Here is a 23,257-nt window from a genome sequence, read left to right as displayed (position 1 = left end):
CACAGCTCAGGCAGTGCATGTTATGACCCAGGGCAGAGAAGTCACAGCTCAGTACTACAGATAAGGCGGTAAAGAGCTAAGTTACTGTGGTGCACGAGAAGCTTTACATGCGACATACAGCCTCTATGTTGAGCTAGGCACTCAGTGTGCGTGACACAGCAGAAGCTGACATAAAAAGCCCAGAATGTTTGCTTCACTGTATAATCTCCTTGTAACTGTATGGCTGATTTCTTCTAAGTGCCCCTGCAGAACTGATTCTTGTAAGGGTTTGGAAGGGAAAAAACCAATGACCTTACAGATTTAGCAATGGAGGCCACACATAACGGCAAGTAAGTTGTTTGTGGGGAGGCAAATAAATGGATGCTCAGCTGTGAGTCACCTGGCAGACTGATAATGCAATAATAAACTAGAATATATGTGCAAGCAGGACCAGACTGAAAAGTTCTTTCATCAAAGAACAATCTTGAGATGTTCAAGAGAAAAGAAAAGCCACCTGAAAGACTCCAGGAGTGAGAACCATGGGCAGAACAAAGGGCAATGTGATTAAGGACTGCCCCTAAGAGCACCTTTTTGATGAGAAGTTCTGTTTCCCCCAAATTGAAGTTTTCTGTGGAAAACTGTTTGCTTTCTTATATTTTCTTCTTAGCTTGGTGGCTTCCAGAATATGGCAACCCCTCATCCTGAACTTTCTTCTCCTATGGTTTTCTGACACCTCATGCAGTTTGAAAACCTAAGGAACTAAGCAAGCAAAACACATTTCCATTGCATACACAGTATGCCAAGATATATTTTGATTGTTTAAAGTTACTTTCTGCTGGAGGTAGAGGGAATTTTTTTTTTTTTTCAATTGTTTTTAAGTTCCATGTTGTGGTTCCACCCCCTACCTCCACCCCCCACTTTTCCTCCTTATTTGGGAAGGGAATTGTCTCAAGGTCAGAATGTTTTGTATATTGCAGAGGCCAAAAATGAAACTAATTTTCTCCATCCCTCAACACATGTCCCATCCAAAAACATAAATAAATCCAAAAGGCAGGAAAGAAAGAACAAGTAAAGAATTATCAAACTAAAGGGAGCAGAAAGGTAAAAGACCAGTGGACAAACCTGCAATATGTTTTTCTTGCATGTTTTCACATTTGAAAGACATTTTTGTTCAAAGGGAACCATAGCGTAACATATAAGAAAGTTTATAAGTGTAACAGTACACAGGGGCTTGAGCCAACCAGCTCTTGCTAAATATGCCTGAAGGGTCACCCCAGCCTAAGCAAGAGCTTCCAGAACTACAATCCAAAGATCACAACTTCAAAAACAAAACCAAATACAAACCCCAAACAAGCAAGGAGCTTTGTGTAAGGGCTCCCTATGAGGAATGTGAAACCCAAGAAGTTGCTTAAAAGTCTCCTGTGAGCAAAACCACTGTGTTTAGTCCTAAAGAATGCACAGCCTTTCTTCCAAGAACAGAAACTGCAGAAATCTTCCGTCAAGTGGGTTAGGTAGGGCAGCCTCTGAAACAAGGCACAGCCAACAGGAGATGCTAACGCAGCCAAGAGCTGCTGCAGAGCGCAGCATATGGAGCAGAGCTGGTAAAAGTCATCCGTGGCATGGAGCAAAGTAGAACTGCTAGAGAAGGGAGCAACATCTAATGGCAATGACAAGCGTGGAGAGGAGATGCTAGCAGAAGCAGGTCATGGTGCCAGATCAGCTCAATCTAAACTGGGCCTTGCTACCCAGCAAGACATAATAGTCTCAAATCATGAGTGCAATTCATTACCAGAGGGGGGAAGCAACCAGCTGGCTGAGCAGCTGCTCTGTGCAGGAAAACACAGTGAAATTGTTACAGTTATACTTTAGGAACCAGCTATCGTTATGCTCTTTGTTGTCTGGCTAGGTTTTTTTCTCACTTCAATGAAAACACCTTTTGTTGGCTATCAGTCAAAAGCAATTTGAAAGAGGATTGATCACTCTGAGTGACAAGCAGGATCATGAAAAAACTGGGAGGCCATGTGAGGAGATAATTGGAAGGAAAGATCAAGGGAAAGAAATGGAGTAGAAAAGAATGACTATTTTAGACTTCTAAACCAGTGCCTTAAAATAACATATTTATTTCTTAGTATAACCAACCCTTATCTCATTTTTAGATAGTCTGAGTAAATCCTTTAAGACTTTTTCATAAGGGGTAAAACTGGACTGGCAATCACTTTACGAGTTTAGTGCAGTGATCTGTGAATCAGACATCCTGACATGAAGAGTAGTTCTAGTCATGAAGCTTTCAGTGACCTTTGGCAAGTCACTCAACATCAACCTTTTTGAAAACTCATAATCCTCAGATGAAAGAAAGCACAATAAGCGAGGAGTACTGGCTGCTTTTGTTACTTCTTACAGCTAGAGGGGAAAAAGTCTCCTGGCATTCCAGCCTACGTTTATACAGAGATCTTCTTTTTCTCTATGTCCTTGGTGATGATTACTCATTCTAGCAATTGCTTTCAAAAATATAAGTATTTCTGGAGAAAACTCTGCTTTATTCCTCTTTCTTCACCATTGCAGCCCTACTATTTTTGTAGGCCTAATCAGTAGCAGACAGGCCTGGTTCTTTCTCCTCCTTTGCCATGACAATGAGAGGCAGCAAGGCCTTTCAGAAACAATAAACTACACATCATATTTTCAGGGATGCTGACATGCAAACAATCCAGGGATAGAAATAGACAGTGAGGATATGCTATATAAGGAGGACAATTCTGATCAAGCATAACAGCAAATTCTAGCAGTTTGCACAGGACCAACTTCCTTGCAGCATGCTGGAAAGCAAATCCTGGATCACAAAGGCAATGTGAGTGGCCTGGCATGATGGCTAGAGGTGCTTTGCACCACACAGGATTGGGCTTTTGCATACTAACACATCTCACCCAACATCAGCTAATAAACTGAAGGTCTTGCCTGAAAAGCCTACCTCATTTCCCCAATAGCAAACAATGAGAGAGTGAAGTATCCAAGGTACATTTCAGATCTGAGACAGAGTCATTCTCTGCAGATGTCAGTGTCTCTCTGATGACTATAAAAGGAGACTATGCATTAGACCTCTGACTTGTATGATTCAATTACACTCCTAAAAACATGCAGGATAAATCCAGGCCATGCATAACTTCATCTACCTACAGAGGACTAACGCTACCACCTCCATTTCTTCATACTACAAATTACATGCTCTTCATCCTCTGTGAGACAGATCCAAAATATTAATGAGTTAGTAGGATTTCAAGGGTTTTCAGAAGGCTTTCTTAGAGGTTCCTAAGCTCTCAGTTAGAATCCAAACTTCTGAAGTTCAGGAAATAGCAAAACAGACCATCTGAAAGGACCAAGTCTTGAAGGAAAGACAGTGCTCTAACAAGAAAAACACTTTTAAGGGCACAAAGGATTTTATTTTTTGTTTCAGTTCCTCTTCTCCCTTCACTAAGTTCAGAGATCAAATTGTCTGGTTCAGATTTCTTCAGATCCCGTTTCCCAAGACAGCTGTGGAACTCATCAAAGTGTTCTCGTGCTGCTCATACATCAATGCTAAGTAAACTTCAGTTGCTAACTGGAATTGGTCCCTGAAGTTTGATATCCCTAGCACTACTGCTCTGTGTGCAAATTAAAAGTGATTTATTTTGTTTTAATCAGTCACTCTTTAAAAACACAAAGAACAATTGTCTGCTTGGCTTAATAACTATGTAGCGGAAGAAAGACACAAAGGTTCTTTCCAGATAATTGGAAGTTACACTTTACATCATACTGTGAAGAAGATACAGTATTGCTCATCAGCAACCCTTAAGGACTTTCCAGAATAAATATCTTTAAATGAAAATAAATAATTTAAACCTGCAGTTCTTCGTGAAGGATTTTGGGAGGGGAAAAAAAAAAGAGATAATACAAGATTTGTATTTGAAGAGCATTGTCAGAGCTCGCTCTTTGTCATATGAGTTTAATTATTTAAAGCTGATAGCCTGAGACATCTCTGAGATGTTCTTATGTCGTACACTGATCACCAGTTACAGGGTGCAAATGTGACTGCCTGGACATAAACACAGAACCTATACCAACAGCTACTGTCTGAACATGTTCAAGTATCAAAGTGCTGCATATTTGTACTCCTCAACTAGGAATCTATGCTGTGGCCTTTTGAGGGGCAGATTTCTATGCCAAAATCACTGGTAAAGAGGGAAAAAAGCACGTTAGTTCCTTCAGCTGTGTAGTTTTTCCAAGAACACCATCCTGTTAGGGTTGGAGAACCCTGAGCACACTGTCCATAAATGCTCCATGTCTTTGCAAGCTAAAGGGACTACAGAAACATCAGTATGAACTCACCAGAAACTGAAGAAATATGTGGACATCATATTCCTTCTTTGCTTGCCCAATCCAACTCAATCTGGCTATTGAGTAAAAGAGCATAGCTGTGTAGGGTGCTCTTATTCTACTGCCCTCTCTGCCACCACCAGACTTTAGAGATGTGTATGTAGCCAGCAGACAACATCTGAAACTCCTGCATAACTGCATGCCACCATGGCTTCAAATTCAGGAATAGCAGTGCTTTCTTAATGGTTCAGATTAAGAAACTAAGTCATTCAGCCACCCCTGTGTTACTTAAATGGTCATTCCATTATTGATTCAATTAATAGCTACTGCAGGATACCAACCAGCACAAATATACCACCCCTGTAATTTCAAATCAATGCCAGTGTTGGTAACTTCTTAGTCCTCTTCAGAAGATGAGTGGGACTACAAATCTTCATTGCCTAGATTTGCACTCACATCGCCTGAAAGTGTGCCAGTTCCTTTGGCAGGAGCAAAAGGAATGGAATGGAAATAGCTCTAAAAAAGCAGTTGCCAAGATGTTTTATTGCATGGTCCATAATGAAGAGTAGTTGAAAACAAACAAACAAACCCTCCTTTTGCTACAAATGTACCATCCTTTACTGCATATATAATAGAGCAGATGAGTGCTTAATCAGAGGCTGTTGGAGACCCAACATGGTTTTGGAAACACTGCACATCTTATTAAGTTAGTCCTCTAGAACTATGTAGGTAAAAGTTCTATGATGATCTGTCAGAATTGTGTGGTGAGATATTTAAATCAGATAATGAACCAGGTATGGACACTGGCCTCAACAATTGCTGGAAGGACAGGGTTAGTGAAAACAGAGGTATTTCTCCCTCGGTCACAGATGACAAAAGGTTGTTTTCTCTCCTGTTTATATTCTGCTGGGAGAAGGCTGCCAAATATTTTTATAAGGATTGACTCCTGAGTCACTTTTTCATGATTGTTTTTTTTTGAACAATACAACAACAGTTAGAATCTTTACTCACTGTCAAGTAATAGTTCAACCTTATACCTGGTAAGGTTACATATACCTTCTTCTCAAGCTCAGAAGGAGTATAGCAGTAATACCTTGAAAATGAAAACACACAGAGGACAAACATTAAGTGTTTCAACTTGGTAAATTTACCAGAGGGGCTGTGAAAATTCTCCAGGATTCTTTGAATTGTAATGTTTTAATTAGTAGTGATCTGTCAGTGGTAGCTGCTCACAGGCTGTCTGCTCAGATGGCACACAGAGCATGTGATGTGTTTTTGCAGGGTGCTGTGGCTGATGTCATTTGGCAGTAAATATAATCTTGACTCTAAAGTTGATTTTTCTTACCAATTGTTCACAAGTTTATCTCTTGTTTTACAAGACCCAGTGAAGGTATGACTGTAAACAAAGCATGAAAGGGATATATAGTCTGTTTTCTTCAGTCTTAGAAACAAACTATGACAAGCTGGAAAACTACAGAGTGTTGGAGAACACTTGAAGTGATGAAAATAACTAAGTGTATGCATGCATGTATGTGGGGATGTACAGGCCTAATCCTCTCAGTTCTTGTGTGAAATCTAAATGAATCATGAACTGCCTCAAATATCCTAGCATTCTTCTGCAAATGGACTACGTAGGTCACATGCATCACACAAAGTGTTCAGAATTCCCAGATAGTGTATGGAGACAGATAGATGTTGGCAGGACATTTTTCCATGCAAATGATGTCAGGATCATGCCCTGATCTATTTTCTTGGCAAGTAAAAGCTAGCCACATCACAACTGGAAGTGCTTGGTTATGAAGAGAGACAGCCTTTCCTCTGCAATACTTTTCAGTTTCCCACAACAATGGCAGCTGGTAAATGTAATGATATCAGTATAGCCACATGGCCTTTTTATCCATTGCCAGAGGCAGATAAGGAAACCAAAGTTAGGTCCATTAATGTATCTGGGCATAAAGCCAACAGGATGCAGATGCACAAATTTAGAGAAATTCAGGTGAAGGCACTGGTCTAGCTTGACCTTTTCAATAACCAAGAAGATCTAAGATATTACTACAGCTGGCATGGCAACAGACCTAGCTTTCTTAGTATGTGCCTACCCTCTTGCCAGTAGATGTTAGTGTCATCTTGCTGTTTACTTTTGGTCTTCTTCTGGCTTGATAGGTCTGTTCTGTTTTGCCACACAGAGCCACCACAGCTAACTCAAGGCTTTGTGCATAGCCAAGAAACTCCACCAGCACACACAATACTACTACATCCAACTTTTTCCAGCTCCTCCTTAAGAGGCAACCATCAAAACCAAAGTGGAGCAAGAAAAAGGCAGCACTAGCAGTGACTGAGAGAATCAAGTGAATCTGTGGAGAAAAAGGCTACCTGTGTCAGGCTGACTGTTGGTGTGTATGTATGGAAATGATGGAAAGACTGAGGAATTCTGTGATCAGAAATGAAGCCTGAAGAATAGGAGTAGCAGTTTGACTGCCACAAAAAAAGAAAAAAAGCTTTAAAATACCAAGTTCAAAGCTTGCACAGACCATTTCAATAATGCATCTTATAGCTCTCCATTTACCTTCTATGCTTCAGGCTTTACAGCTTCACTTGAATGAGTTCATGAAGTAAGAAGAGTCTAGATAAAATTCTTGCCCATATGAAACAAAGGGAATGAGGGAGGTGATGGGGGAAGCTAGGGAGTGAAGAACAGTATTGTAAACTTACTCCAGCTATTTCTCAGGCTGCTTGGTAACATCTGCCTATGGTAGAACTTATTGCTGCCTTTGCTGTTTCACAGTGTTGTTGTTAATGGGGGCAAAGGGAACATACTAAAGCAGAGAGATTCAATCAGAGGCAGACAGGGTAAATCAGGATGTAAGGGGAAATCAGTGGAAATCTGGGAGAACATGAGAACACCAAATCTCAATAGAAATGGAAATGTAGTTAATTTGCTGTTAAACAGTTTGCAGATAAGGAAGACCCATAGCAGAGGGGCAAAAAGGAAAAGCTACCAAAAATGAGCTGAAGTGTGCAACAATTACAGAATATCAGTATGAATACCAAAGGGATGTTTTTTAACTCCCTTGCAGGACAGAATTTCAGCACCTCCTCCTACAGCTGTGCTCTAAAACAATCAAACAGCACATCTCTGCCCTATCTGAAATGGCAGAGAACTTTGAAAAAACTACTGAAGCAATGAAGTATTTTACACACTCAGCAACCCAACATTTTTATAATGGTCTTAAATATTTTTGGTGCTAAAAGAACTCCTTGTCAGTTCCTTCCTGCACAGAGCTCCATAACAGCTCACAAATTGTCTTAACTGCTATCCCTTTTGAGTGAGTGGTGCTTCATTATTTCCTGTGAAGGCTGCAAATGCAGTTTCATGCCATTTATTTTCTTTCCTCCTTTAAAATGCTATATATTCATAACTCGTTGTCCTTAGCACACCATTATTTAACTTGCTTCACATGTGCAAATTGATGTAATTGTGTTAATACATAGATGTAATAGCAAATAATCTTGTAAAATGTCTGATGGTGTGTGATAATGATTATTTCTAATGGCATTTCATAGCATAGTGTTTCTTACTTTAATATTGCAACTTCAAAATTGACAAGTGTTTAAGCTTCCTTTATTTCCTACAGCACAACTTATATATTGTTTATGACATGACTGTGAGGATGCCTGACTTTCTATCTCAAAATAGAAGTTACTTTTGGGGTTTTTTTTCAATCCATCATTTTCCATGTTTTCAGGTTTTGTGAAGTTCAAACTGAAACCCAGATACAATCAAAATTATTTTCTTAACAGTGTGAAACTATTTGAGAACATAGCCCTGACCTGCCAGTAATGCATAGAGCGTGTAGTAGGGCCTTGAAAACAGTGCAAAATACACCAGGAATGCTATGAAAAAGCCCTGTCTACCACATCTTAACCCTTAAATACAGTCCCAAAGGCACACACTTGACCTGCATAAAGCCTTCATCCAGCTAACCAGTTTTGCAAGCCCTCTCCTTCAACACTTGATATTGATCCCTCTGGCAAGAATAATTAGTTAGGTGAGCAATTATTGATCTCTCAAGATTCATGTGAATGAATCTCTTCTTGAAGAAGTGCTTTTACCAAAATCTATTAATGTTGTTAGTGGCAGACTGAGAGGATGCAAAGTAACCCTGGAGTCTTCATAAAAACATGCAATATAATAAAACCTGTCCCTATTCACATCTCCTTTTAAAAGAAATTTGATACAGAACAGCTGACATGAACAGGAAGGTACTGATGAACAAGTGATGGAGCACAAGTTCTGACATGGAGATCATCTTTCAACAGACTTTTTACTGCACTGGTCAACAGCTGGAGAGGACAAGCCATGGGACACCCTGACAGGGAAAACTGCATCTGAGAAAACATGCTTATTTTGGAGCTGTTTGGAAGGGGAAGAGGAACATCTTCCCTAGAGAAACTACAAAGTACCATTACTTGTCTAGAAGACAGCAAAGTCTAACAAACTCAGGGCTTTCCTGTCAGGATTTGTTCTCTCACATCTTTTCTTTTTAGACTTGAACCAGAAACAACTCAGTTAAAGGCTATTAAATTTTGACAAGGCAATGAATTATTGCATTTAAGTGTTACTTATGAATAGTGACAACGTGCAGGTAGACAGTTTCCCTTGCCAACTGATGAGCATTTAAGAAAATAAGCATAATAGGAATTGCCTGACAGATATATAGAAGATGATCATTTTCCAAAAAGCCACCCCATCAACATATTCAGATATCTCTCTCCTCCTCATGGAATCTACACTGCATATTTCTGTTTAGCTGATAATTTCATTTATGAGTTACAAAGCATTTATCTTGAATAGTACAGATGTTTAGTGAACAGAATGATTCATCCCTTCCTCTCTACTTTCTAAGTAGGACAAAGAGATGCCTTCAGTAAATGTATGCTAGGATAGAAACATGTCTATCATTAAGTTGTTGCTTTCCAGATAATAAATACCCATTAAGAGAAAAATATTGAAAGATTGCTGCCAAAAGAACTCACACAGAATAATGCTCTCTAAAGTCATTGTGCTCCAGTGACTCTTACTACTTGTTTCTTTTCCTCTCACCAAGAGTTGCAGTACATACAAAAGACCTACTCTTTTTGAAAACCAGTGACACAGCCTCATTGCCTTGCATATGTGGGAAGTCTGAATGAGTTACATGAATGAACCTCATAAGCGCTTCTGTTCATTTCAGAGGATGTAAGAGAAAAAGTTTGGGGTTGGAAAGATTGAACAAAAGTACAAATCTCCCTGCGGGATAAAGAAAACCTGGGATAATATGGATTTGTATTTGGAATTTGGAAAAAGCAGAACAGCTTTAGAATTTGTAACCCTTGATTTTGAGATTTTAACCCCAAATGGCATTGACTTCATAGAGTTTACAAAGACTATTCAGAGTTCCAAATACAAGGTCTATTCAATATATAGCTTATGCATTTTATTAATGTGCAGAGAGTGTACTGACGCAAAGCAAAAGTGAAGCTCCTTAATTTAAGCATCTATGACATTCAGTTCCAGTTTTAGTTATGAATATGGCATGAATACTTGTGTGGTTTTATAGGAAATACTCAGCAGGTTGAAATTCTGGTAAACTTTTCAAGACTTCCAAAGAAATGGCTGTACATCTTTGCAAAGGATATCTACAGCTGCAGTTCTGTCTGAGCTGGGGCGCTACAACTATGACACTAACAGGACCACAAATTTGTGTGCTGACTAAAATTCACCTGTCTCTTTTCTTTGCTGCTTAATGCCTATTTTGCATGTGACAGCTCTGTCATTCCCTCTTCACCTCATTTTTCACTTGGAGGAAAGCAGTGACATAAATAACCCTGGGGATATTAGAATGCTCCATAAACATGATTAGAGCATTCAGCCTCTTCATTTAAAGCAAGAACCATATTGCTACCAACATCTGCTTTAGGCTGTAATGGGCCCCTTAAACAAACTACACCATCCTGAATGAGCAGAGCCTCGTAACATCTGTTGATTGTGTTTGCATACCTGGCAGCTACAAACATGGCATCCTCATACTTACTGTCAGTTATGCTGTTGTGCTGGTATTCAGATAGATTCCTTTGGGAGAGAAAAGTTATTCACCCAGATCATAAGTTCTCAGTGGTGAGCCTATAGCATATAAAGTGTATCTGTGTGAGGTGGGCTCTCAACACAGGGGTGCACAGGTCATCTGAGCCAGAAAACTCATCACTGTTAGGTGGAGTCCATAAGTGGTAATAATGTAAAGATCACCTATCCACCAATACAAAGAGGTCTGTATCTGTAATGTTTCCACCCTGGAACTTGAATCCCACTACAGCTCAATTCATTTTTGCACTCTTTTTTATATTAAATATCACTTTCTCAAGAACAGTAGAGTACTTGCAGCTAAATGCTCACTTGTGAAAATGTAACCACTGAAAAGAGTGCCACATTCTTGTGGGGAAGGGACTGATCAATAATCACTGCATTAACTGATGATTCCAACAAGAAACTGAGAGATAGTGAAAGGTGCCTTAGGATTTTAGGGAATTTCTAGCACAGATAGGGCTGTGTGTGAAATCTTTAACATGGCAACATCCTCTAGATGAATCATCAAAAAGTCTTCACAATGTTACCTGTTGAACATCCTGCTGGAAAACACAGAGCTGCAGCCTTTGATGTAGTCGGACCTTTCTGTGTTGCCAGATGCTCTCTAAGCGCCGCTGGTGATGTAGGACTTCGTGTACCACATCCAGCACCTGGTGAACAGCTTTGGAGTAGTTTGCAGTGGCAGTGAGAGATTCAGAATTCCCAGGACTCAAGGGACGTTGTAGGACATCCAGTAAGGCTTTTCCATCCTGGCTTACCTGAGTGAAGAAATAGATTTACTTTACTGCACTGATACTTGAACATCCAATAGCTGATAGTGTACAATCAAGCAGATTCTTTCCAATGCTCTGTGTTTTCCTTATTTCAGTAAAAAAAGGGGGGGAAAAGAAGAAAAAAAGGAAGAAAGGCCTTGTAACATCTATTTTTGACTTAATTCTTACATATTCAGCACTTGCCTTCACTTCCTAGTGGGCCTGCTGTGTCACCCAGCAAGAGCACAGAGACTGCACTGCTGGGACTGCATACACAGAGAGACCCCAAGAGTATATTCCATTCTGACACTTGGGCACTGAAATTCTTGACATATACCAGTTGATGACAGGTGGCATTTGCAATATTTTTGTGAGGAGGTGGCAATTTAAGAAAACCACAGATGGCAGAGTCATTCATATTCTGTATGATAAGGGAGAGTCCTCTCTCCATAGGATTGCTAAGGATGTATATACAACGAGAAGTATGGCATTCAGATTCTGTATTTCATTCAGTGAAAGTGAAAAAATAAATCAGCATATAATAGTGATTCTTTTCTTCCTGAGGAGCAGCTCAGAGGGACCCATAGTCTCCATTTTCAATGGGCTACAAAGCTTGCTGGCAAATGCAAAGCCCTCTGCACATGTGTAACCATTTTTTAACATATTAAAATACATTGGCAGATGCAAAGGCATTTGGACATTATGAAAAAAAAAAAGAATACCAGATTTTTTAATGCCAGATTTTTTTTTTCTTGGAACATTCCTAAAGAATTTTCATATTGCAGGGGCAAAATGAAAAATGAAACCATAAAAACCCATTAAAAATATTAAGAAATATGTGCATGCACTGATCCTCTCACAATGACTTTTAAATTTATTTTTCAGTTGTAGACTGCAAAGTTAAACTAATTTGCTCAACAGACATAGTAAATGAGGACACCATCAGAATCCCAAATCCCTCTCCTCTTCCCAGCCCACTGTGACTAGCAGGAGCAGGGAGGTCATTCTGCCCCTGTACACCACACTGGTTAGGACACACCTTGAGTACTGTGTCCAGTTCTGGGCCTCTCAGTTGCTGGAGCTTGTCCAGAGAAGGGCAACAAGGCTGGTGATGAGTTTGGAGCACAAGCCCTATGGGGAGAGGCTGAGGGAGCTGGGGTTGCTTAGCCTGGAGAAGAGGAGGCTCAGGGGAGACCTTCTTGCTCTCTACAACTACCTGAAGGGAGGTTGTAGACAGACGGGGGCTGGTCTCTTCTCTCAGGCAACCAGCACCAAAACAAAAGGACACAGTCCAGGGGAGGTTTAGACTGGATGTTGGGAGAAAATTCTTCATAGAGAGAGTTATTTGCCATTGGAATGGGCTGCTCGGGGAGGTGGTGGAGTCACCATCACTGGAGGTGTTCAGGAGGAGACTTGATGGGGTGCTTGGTGCCATGATTTAGTTGATTAGATGGTGTTGGATGGTGGGTTGGACACAATGATGTTGAAGGTCTCTTCCAACCTGGTCTATTCTATTCTATTCTACTCTATTCTATTCTATTCTATTCTACTCTACTCTACTCTACTCTCTTTTCCCACTGGAACAAATTGCAGGGAATATGAGGTTTTTCTGTAAAGTGTTTTTATTTCTATACAATCACAATCACCAATCTTGCCAGAGAATGGCTTAATGTAAGTTTTCCATCCCATTTCAATTTTGAACATTATCAGCCAATGGTAGAATACATCTCAAGGCTTTCCAGGTCTGATTTATTTCTGTATTATATGTTGCTTGCTCAATATCCTTTAATACCCAATCCTGTGTCTTTTGGCACACCATGCTACATCCCAGCCTGTTGTAGCAGTGTGTATCTGGTGCATTTTCAGAGAAATCAAGGGAGGCTTTGAGATGCATATTGGCAAAAGGGGGAGTCAAGTCTCATCATCTTTATGGCTATTAGGTGGCTTAGGCAGATCCTTGGAGATTTTTTAAATATTCAGGGCAATTTGGAAGTAGATTAGGACATAACTGGAGAGTCCATAGGGAGTAGCTGTCCATACTCAAGTTCAGTTGCTGCTGAAGACCAGCTGGAACAGTTTGCACATGCTAAAGCCTTCTGGGGTCACAGAGGGAATGACTGTACTTCCCAACAGCAGGAGATAGTGGTGATATGATGGAAGATTTTAGGAAGAAACACTGAGGCACAGGTGTTACCTTGGCAACATTATGGAGGTGGCAATAGCTGCTAGGCAGAAAGAAGAAACTTCTAGACAACGAAGGAGACAAAGCTTATTACACCCTGTATCATATGTGGGAAGGTGATCAGCAACAATTTAATCACTGGAAACAGGAAATGAGGGCTATACACACACTTGTGAGCAGCTTATTAACCAGAAACTCATCCTTTCTGCTGGCTAACCTCACTGAATTCACTGTGTGGATTCACTATGTTCCTCTTCCTGGTCTTTGGTCTTACAGTTGGTTTGAATCTGTCCCTGGGTGGTGTTACAATGCTTTTATTATAGTCCTTGCTGACTTAGATTGATAGGAAGCACAGCAGAATCAGCATTAACACTAAAGGTTCAAAAGTTTACCAATAAGAGATATGTCACTGCAAAGACAATGTGACAAACACATTTCATTGAGGACAATTTTCCTGGAAACAGACCTCTTCAAACCTATTTCATCTAGAAAAGCTAAACTCCTAAATGCAGTCAAATATCTGCTATCACTTAACAGATACTCAAATATTGTTTTTTCTGGGAAACACATACCTCTGTGTAGGCCTGTGTTACTTGCTCATACAGGGTCTGATGATGATGGATGGCCAGTTCAAGGTCTTGCATTTCTGAGGGGAGGCCTCCTTCACTGCACATTTTGCACCAGGCATCCACACCTGAAAGAAACTGAAATAATTCCAGAAACAATGAACAAGAGTGACACAGCACATCTCATCAGCATTAGAAAACTTTGTAGAATGCAACAGATGACTGCAGAAACCGTGACAGTTATAAAAGAGTCCTGATGGGAATTCTGGAGCAACACATTCAGGTCACCCCTCAGTAACTGAAGAAACACTTAGATCTAAATGAATGTTTTCTGTTTCTTCTGGATTAAAAACAAATGCTCCTTTAACCAGGCTCATGAAAAATCCATGCTAAGAGTCTCTGCATGCCAAACAGAGAGGCTACCATATTGCATGCCAAAAAGGGAGGCTGCAATATGTTTAGAAAGAAACGTCATCATGAGGCACAAAAAGACACAGTTACAGCTCCAGCAGTATTGTCCTCCATATCAATCCTCCCTCAGTGGCTTACCCATCATTGAAACTGCTAATTTGGGCAATAGAAAGCTCCCATTAAAACCAACACTGACATTCATTTCACTGAAAGACAGACAGTCTGTATTTGTGCAGCTCCCAACCCAGGGCCAGCTCAGTGGGATGGATTGCTGTTAGAATAGCAAGGCCTTAAACCTCTGGGTCACGCATTTGACTCTGGCTAGGGTTAGCAGTTATCAGATACCATTACCATCTGACAGCTGCTAAGCAGCCAATGCAAAATGAGCTGCTGGTCTCTGTCCAGTTCATGGTGAGCAGACATCCACAGAAAGGGAGAAAAAAATCATTGCCATTGCAACTGATATGGTTTAGCACCATGGTGGGAAGCCTTAACAGACAGCCAGAAACTGAATGGCTTCAGGGAGCAAAAGAATGGGAAAAAAATGTTTTTTCCACTCCTAAAGGCCTCCTGAGCAGCGCTGATACACTTTGGCAGAACAAACTGGGAAGCTCTCCTGGGTGCTGCCTGTTCTGCAAAAGAAAAGAGAAATGTAGTCTTTAAGTTTTCCATCTTGCTTTCCCTTCAGGCAGGGTTTACTTCAATGACACAGCTCACATGTTCATATTTTGTCCATACTGAATGCCTAATGCCACCTCATTACTTTTCATTGGTATTTTCTCTTCTTCCATCTTTCTGTTAAACCACCCTGCCCTACTTGGGAACTATTTATGAGAAAGAACAGCTAATTATACAACAGATGCAGCACCCTGTAGGGTGAATGGAAGGCCAAAAAGCCGCCCCAGGATCACAGCTGTATCCATTTCTGAAGTTTTCACCTGTGGCTTGTTAGTAAAGAACTCGCTCACAACAGGAAGGGTTGGGAGATCCAAAGCAAAGAATTTCAGTTCAGCTTTGGCTCTGACATCAGCATCCTCTTTTATTAGCAGTGAAAAGCTATTCACCATGCTGCTGTGTAATCAAGGCTATGAACTATTTGCATTGTAAACACTTTCCAGTGCACAAAGATTCAGTGACAAAGACAAATTCCTAAATGTTCATGTCTACAATGCACAACTCTGCCAGTGAAAACTCTGCATTCTAGAAGACTGGAGACAAGGATGTCAGGTTCTCTTGTGTGGGTTTGACTCCCAATCTGTTGAAGGTGAAATCCCCAAACACCCTTGAATATTCTTTTGCCAAGGTAGTGGAATTCACATAATTTCCTATGCTGTTTTAAGAGCACTAAGTTAAGATCAGTCCCTTTTGGGGCTGTTACACAGACCTCTTGGTTGAAACAGTGACCAAAAGATCTTTGTATCTTATAAACCAGTGCTCCCTTATCAAAACTGATGAATTCTATCAGTTGTAGTACAAGCTGTTATAGTTACATTACTCATCTATTGCTGTGGCCCCAGATTGTGATTTGCACAGTAGGTGGGAGAAGTCTCAAGAAGATCCAACATAACCACATTTCCACCTTATTGGCTCTCATCTTGTGACCGTTTGAGGCTGTGCCTTTAAGAAAGAGACAGTGCTGGGACACTCTGGCTGAATGTTTTGGAATATTAACTAAAACAATCAGATATTCTAAACGAATTTCATTGGTAGATTGGTAGAATGCAACTTTAAGTTTTGAGTTCAGTTGGAACTTTCCTCAGTTCGCTCCTCTCCTTCTCCCTTTCCAGCTCGTCTGCTTCTGGGCGCCCTGCAAGAGTGACCCTGAACAGATAAGGCCTACTAACACTCTGCTTTATTAATCTCCTGCCTTTTTCTCTCTTTCTAACCCTCTTTGGGGAAAAAGGGGAGAGAAGGGGGTACAGGAGGGAATTTCGCTCCTGTATTATTGTGGTTTTTTTTTACTTTGCTGTATATTTCTGTATGCATGTTGTAAATACTGTAAATTGTGTACATATCCTGCATTCTCCAAATTGCTTGTAAAATATAGCATTTTTCCTTGCTCCTCCGGTTGGGTTAGCTGTGGTTTTTCTTCCTCTTTGTGGGGGAGAGGAGGCTGGGCCTTCTCTCCAAACCACCACACATCTATCTTTTGCATGTCTGTTCTTCACGGACAATGTCACATCACCAACTACGTCAGTAACTTCTACCACTAGCAGGAGCAGTTGTCATCATATGTTTGAAACAGTTTTAAGTAATGCAGCCTGTCAGTGTTTTACTCTGACACCAAAACAGTGCATAGTGGTCTTTGTTGTGTGTTTGTAAATTCTGGCCAGCCTGATCTAGTGTGGGGTGTCCCTGCCCATGGCAGGGGGGTTGGAACTAGATGATCCTTGTGGTCCCTTCCAACCCTGACTGATACTATGACACTATGAAATTCATGTGGGGACAGCAAAGGCTGTTTTTAAGGATTTTTGCAAAGTGTTATTTCATACCACAGGGCTAGTGATTTTGGTATTTTGAACGAAGAAAAGCAGCTAGCTATGTTGATTGCTAATATTTTCACATACTAAGGCAGCCACAAAAACCCTTTATTAAATATAACCCTTCATGCTAGATATATATTCGTATCACAAAGATCACCCTTTGACTGAGTTGAAAGAAGATGCATTTAAAACTGTAAATTGCTAACTGTGAGGCTGGAACAGGAGCTGTTACTGTCCACGAAAAGTCAGTACCATTTAAATTAATTGCTTAAATTTCTAGTTAGCCCACAGACTAAAATAGCTTCCATTTGGAACATAAAAGCTACTTAAATACAATTTGAAATGACAGGCTCCAATAATTGTCCATTTTTTTTTTTCAAGACTTCAAGAAAGATTAAGAAAAACTGATCCTGAAAAAAAAATAATAAAATTCTTAAGGTACCTTTGTGCCTCTGATCTAATCCAAATGTAACTTTAAAGTAATGGCCTACACTTACTCCTGACTCATAGTAGTATCATAGTATCAGTCAGGGTTGGAAGGGACCACAAGGATCATCTAGTTCCAACCCCCCTGCCATGGGCAGGGACACCTCACATTACATCAGGTTGCTCAGAGCCACATCCAGCCTGGCCTTATAAACCTCCAGGGATGAGGCTTCACCCACCTCCCTGGGCAACCTGTTCCAGCATTTCACCACCCTCATGGTGAAGAACTTCTTCCTAACATCCAATCTGAACCTTCCCATTTCTTCTTTTTTTTTCCATTCCCCCTAGTCTCAACCACCTCCCTGGACAACCCATTCCAGGGTTTCACCACTCTCATGGGGAAGAACCTCCTCCTCGCATCCAGCCTGAATCTCCCCACCTCCAGCTTCATTCCATTCCCCCTAGTCCTATCACTACCTGAGATCCTGAGAAGTCCCTCCCCAGCCTTCCTGTAGGCTCCCTTCAGATACTGGAAGGCTCACAACCTATTCACCTAAGCTGCAAATTCTGTATTAGGTCAGTTAATAATACATTTTCAGACTACTTTTCGCTACCTTTCCTCAGGGAGTGCTATGCAGGTTGCTCCAAAACACAGTTCAGACATTTTATAGTCTATATTTCTCCACTTTTTTTTTTTTTTTTGCACAATCCTTGCTTACAGAATGTTATGTGGCCTCTATGTGGAAGCTGTGGCATAATCAGGGTGGTTGCCCTAGGCCCCAGAGAGATTACAATCCATGTATGCTTTTGTTGTCCAGAATATCTGTGAGGAAAGATGGGAAGAATGACATGAAACTGTTTTCCTCAGTAACCTACAACATCTCTTGATGCACTGAAATTTTTGTATGAGATTAATTGTGTATTGTTATTCCTGAAATTTCCCTATCTTGGTTTTATCCCTTCATCTCACAGATATCAACTGGCTTTTCCTATCCTTCCTTTCCTCAAATTCTTCTTCTCCTTTTTAATTTTCCTCTCTTTTTTTTCCATTTCCTTTCCTCAAATAGGGGAGTTTAAGGTGTGCTTAGGGAGATCCAAGCAGAGATGAAAACAAGAGTATTCTTCCTGGTGGGGAATAAGGTAACATGAAACAAGTGGTCAAGAATCAGTCTTCATAGCTTCAGCATCAATGTTTACTGTGTGCACCTAACACCTACTGCCTTACACAGTGATTCTGTTTGTGTGTTTCTGATGGTAGGCTCTGACCCAGAATTAATTGGTTGAGATCTCTTCACCGATTGAAGACATTTATTGTTTGTTCTGACGAAGTCTGTACAGCATCTTATGAATACTTTAGCACACTTTCAGAGATTACATCCAAGCAAGGGAGGACACTTGGTATGTCTGATTCCCCCATCTGACAGTTAATGGGTCAGAAACTCATCTGGTATAAATCAGCACACTTCTTTTGAAATCACAGTGAGATAAGGCACATTCTCTGATGTTCTCTTGCAGCTTTGAAATAGCCTCAGACATACCTAGAGATATAGAAGCAGATTCTCTTTTGCACTAGAGTATCTATATCAATAGAGTATTTATATCTCCATGCTAGCATGAGAAAGAAAAGGGGTTGGCATGTGAGGAGACAGAGGGGTGAAAAAAAGACAAACAACAAACAAACAAGACCAAAACCAACCCAACCCCCCAAACAAACAAACCAAAACCTACCAAACCTGAACATGAAAATCTCAAGAGATTTGGAGCAGGTGAAATTAAGAGACATTTGAGAAACACCTCCACTGAATATCCTGAGCTATACCTTGACCTGCATGTAATGGTTTTTTGGAGTTTAGTTTATTGGTTTTGATCAAACCCATGCTGAAGGAAGCCTGACTGGAGGCTAAGTTGGCAAGACTAGCTCTTTCCCTCCTCCCTTTTCTCTCTCTCTCTCTTTTCTCTCTCTCTCTCTCTTCTCTCTCTCCTTCTCTCTCTCTCTCTCTCTCTTCTTCTCTCTATCTCTCTCTCTCTCTCTCTCTTTCTTCTCTCTCTCTTCTCTCTCTCTCTCTCTCTCTTCTCTTCTCTCTCTCTCTCTCTCTTCTCTCTCTTCTCTCTCTCTCTCTCTTTTTCTCTCTCTCTCTCTCTTTCTTTTTCTCTCTCTCTCTCTTTCTTTTTCTCTCTCTCTCTCTTTCTTTTTCTCTCTTTCTCTCTCTTTCTCTCTCTTTCTTTCTCTTTCTCTCTCTCTTTCTTTCTTTCTCTCTCTTTCTTTCTCTCTCTCTCTTTCTTTCTCTCTCTCTCTCTCTTTCTTTCTCTCTTTCCTTTGCTATTTCATTGATGATGGTCTAATATGTAGAAATTATGTTTAAAAAAATAGGGAGACTCATGTCTGCACACAAACACACACAAAAACAAAAAGAAAGAAAAAGAAAAAAAGAATAAGCAAGAAAGCAAAAATAAAAAGCAGCTTTGATCCGGGAACTCATTTAGCTGAATTCCATTCAACATGCCACATGTATCTGCAATAAGTGCCAGGAAAGCAATGTGATTCTTAGGCACGTGAAGACAGATGTGAGGTTCAATTCCCAGCAGGGTTGACTCAGCCTTTCATCCTTCCAAGCCAGAAAACTTGTATTCTGTGCTGTTTTCTGTGTGGGGTCTTTAGGAAGAGACCTTGGAAAACAAGTAGCTTCCTGCTCAGCTTGCATATTGCAGAGATCCTAGAGTTTTTCATAAATCTCTGTCCCAAGCCAACAACTTCCTTGCAGGCTGGGGTGTGTCAAAGGCTGAAAGATTATGGTCTTAATAGACTTGCTTCCTGTTGGCATCACAAAACTTCAATCAATAGGAAGGAATGAACAAAGAAACTGTAGCATTTTATTGCAGTGGAGAAGGAAAGACAGCCTGCAGATCAGATCAGTATGAGGGAAGCAGGGGGTGCACTGTGGGAGAAATGGCTAGATCCACAACAAGACTGCCTTTAGTAACAGAAAAAGGGGATTGAAAAGAGATTTGATCTGTGACAGATGAAATAGTGGGTTTATCTACCTCTTTGCCTCAGAGATTGAAGCCTTATTTATTGTAAAATAATAAAGCTCTGATTTGAGTTAAAAAAAAAAAAAAAAAAAAGACCCTGGATGATGCCAAACAATACAGCCACATTTGGAATGAATGATAGAAAACAGACTGAGTTATAGACCAAATCCCAAAGGCCTCACCTTTTATACTATAGAGAGGTCAGATGATGAAATTATTAGCATTCAAGCCATTGGTTTAATCCTAGTAGAGTTACTAAAGCAAGGCTGAAATTATAGTCCTTGGTTAATGGACACATTGACTTCCACATTTCTTTTTTTGCAGCTGTCTAGGCTCACAGCCTTCACACCAGCACTTATCTTCTACTGCATTGTCTCTTATTGCAAGTGAGGAGCAACTGCTGTTCACAATTAGCATATTCTCCTATCTGCTTAGTAATGAGAGCCTGGCTCCTGTCCGGCAGCACAAACTGCAGTCCTGCCAAGGCAGGACTGAGTTTTACAGACCCATCAATATGATCATAAAGGAAAAGGATCCAAACTTTTGAAAGTCACATTAGGGTAGCTGTTTTCCAAGTTAAGGCTGAGGCAAAATACCCACTTTGACAGTGTTTAAAAGGTAGGGGAAAAAAAAACCAAAAACCCAAAACTCTAGCTTGACAGGTAGTTCAATACAGCTTTCTGGTTTATTGCTTTTCATGCTATACAATAGCTCAGCACCTCCTCAAAAATTGTGAACAAGACTGATGCTTCAGAGAAATAAGTGGCTTCTCACAAACAAAAAAGAAGCAAACCCACCTAAAACCCAATCACCAACCAAATCAAACCAAACCAGAAAGAACAAATTCGTTAATAAACCTTAAACATTCTCATTGTGATCATAGACTGGATAATATTTTTCTATTTTTCTTTATAAAGATAAGATGATTGAAAATATTTAATGTGAAGACTAGACTTAAACACTGTAGTGCCCATTGTACAGAGATGAACGTACTTGTACTGGGCATATTGTTAGTGTATCAGTCCCATTAGAGCCACTGAGTGTGCTTACATGAGTAAGTGCCCAGCAGGGTGAGTAATTGCTCTATGCTGTGGCCTATTGTCAATAGGAAACACAAAATAAAGAAAAAATCTACTATAATTCTACAGTCAGAAACAGAGAGGAAAGAAAAATCTTTGCTCTTTGAGCTTAATTCTTCTATACATATATTCTAGTTTATGAGCACAGTTTCTGGCTTATCAGTCATACTTCTTCTTCAGACACTTGAAGTATGGGTCATTTTGTAAACATCAAGCACACCCACTTAATAGCTTTGATATTAACTACTTGGAAAAACAACCACACAACAAAACTGGAGAGAGCCCCACAGCAGTGCCTGTCACTGGAAAATGAATGTAATCCACATGCAATCAAAGTTGAACTATCACCATTAAGTGGACCTGGTTAGGTGTAAAGAAGAGAAGGTTTCTTCACTGACATATTTTAAATCTTTTGTAGCTCTGAAATTATGGACCAATTCTGGTAGCTGTTACAGACACAAATCACAGTTTAGGGACATGGAAAACTTTTCTTGCATGTTCCTAACAGTCTCTGAGGTCTTTACTTAGTGAGGTCTAACAAAGTTTGGGGCTATGGAGAGCACTGCAGGAGTAGGTGGTGGAATGAATTACATAAGTTTCATCAGCCATAATATGCTTTGGCTCCTAGAAACTGTCTGCTGGTATATGTCATATGTGCAAATATTCCTGTGCACATAGTACATACCACATATACATAAGGCTGCAGATATGTACTGTTTTACTTACCAAAATAATCCTCAATTTATTCACAGCACTGATGAAATATTAGGCAGTAGAAATAAGGCAGCAAGGTACTGCATGAGTGCATGTCCCTTGTGATCAGATTATTTCTCACTAAAGCATAAACATGTTTCCTTATCCACTCAGGGAATACATGACAATGGGGGGGGGGATGACAAAATCTCACTATTTCTTTCTGAGACATTGATCCACCAAGAATAAGGCTCTTAACCTGGCCGCACGCAAGCCAAAAGCCATTATCAAAGCATCAGTGGATCGTTCTGACAGTCACAAAGGCAGCTCACCTGTTCAGCCTTCTGGTGAAAGACAGCAGACATGGCTAAGATGGTGCTGCGCTCATCCAGAGCTGCAGCAAAACTCTTCCATTCTTGATCCAGCTGGCTCGATATTTGTTTAATTTGCTGGGAAGCATAATGGCCTGCTTCGGAAAGCCGGGATGCAACAGACATGATCCGATTGATATTGACATAGGCGTTCTGAAAATTAAGAAGCACACATAAATAAAGAGAAGGAAGAACTGTGACCACCCTCTGCTTTCATTACACATTCCAAACACCATCAGTTGGAGTAGAGCTGAGCAGTTCAGGAGAGCAATCAACTACCCACTTAAATATGCATGAATAGCAGGCATACTGCCTTCCACTCTACAAACACATCCCTCAGGAATCTTTTTGCACTACTATGCCATCATCTAGCAGTGTTATCTCCCCCTCCCTCTTGGAATTTATTTATGTAAAACTAATTTGCCACACTTCAGCTATTTACTCTCCTGTTAGGATCTACTCATCACTTCTGCCTTATTCTTGGTATTTCTGGATGCTAAATCCACATATTTGTAAGAGAATGCTTACTTTCTGTCCTTTGAGAATTCCCTGACAATCCCTTGTAGACATGAAGTGCCAACAAATGGAAAAGTCTTATAGAATTTAAAAGACTTCATAAGGATATTCTATAGACATATAAGAGTTTCCATAGAAATGTCTATTAAATTATATTCCTCAGTTAAAATGTTATCTTTTCTGCAGGTTACTTTAAGCTATTCTCCAGCAGAGACATCATTTAAATGCAGTCTGAATTTAGAAGGATTTTAAAAGCCTACTAAAAGGGTAATTTTTTATTTTTTCCTAAGAATTTTCC

The 23,257-nt window shown here is 40.2% G+C and overlaps 1 protein-coding gene across 7 annotated transcripts in view; it reads right to left on the bottom strand.

The window, feature by feature from the left end:
- Positions 1–23,257, bottom strand: part of KALRN (kalirin RhoGEF kinase) — a 556,957-nt gene that overhangs the window by 271,232 nt on the left and 262,468 nt on the right. For all 7 annotated transcript variants that reach the window (XM_068139021.1, XM_068139024.1, XM_068139015.1 and 4 more), the window contains exons 7-9: positions 22,405–22,596; positions 13,957–14,088; positions 10,978–11,208 (exon numbers count right to left, since the gene is read on the bottom strand). In XM_068139021.1, coding sequence (XP_067995122.1) covers positions 10,978–11,208; positions 13,957–14,088; positions 22,405–22,596 — 555 coding nt within the window. The remainder of the gene's footprint in view (positions 1–10,977; positions 11,209–13,956; positions 14,089–22,404; positions 22,597–23,257) is intronic.

This window comes from Melanerpes formicivorus, unplaced genomic scaffold (assembly GCF_026170545.1).
Source record: "Melanerpes formicivorus ecotype bairdi unplaced genomic scaffold, bMelFor1.0.p_v2 SCAF_5, whole genome shotgun sequence".
NCBI classification, from domain to species: Eukaryota; Metazoa; Chordata; class Aves; order Piciformes; family Picidae; genus Melanerpes; species Melanerpes formicivorus.
Note: the sequence above shows the minus strand (reverse complement) of the source record. Positions and strands in the feature narration are given on the sequence as shown.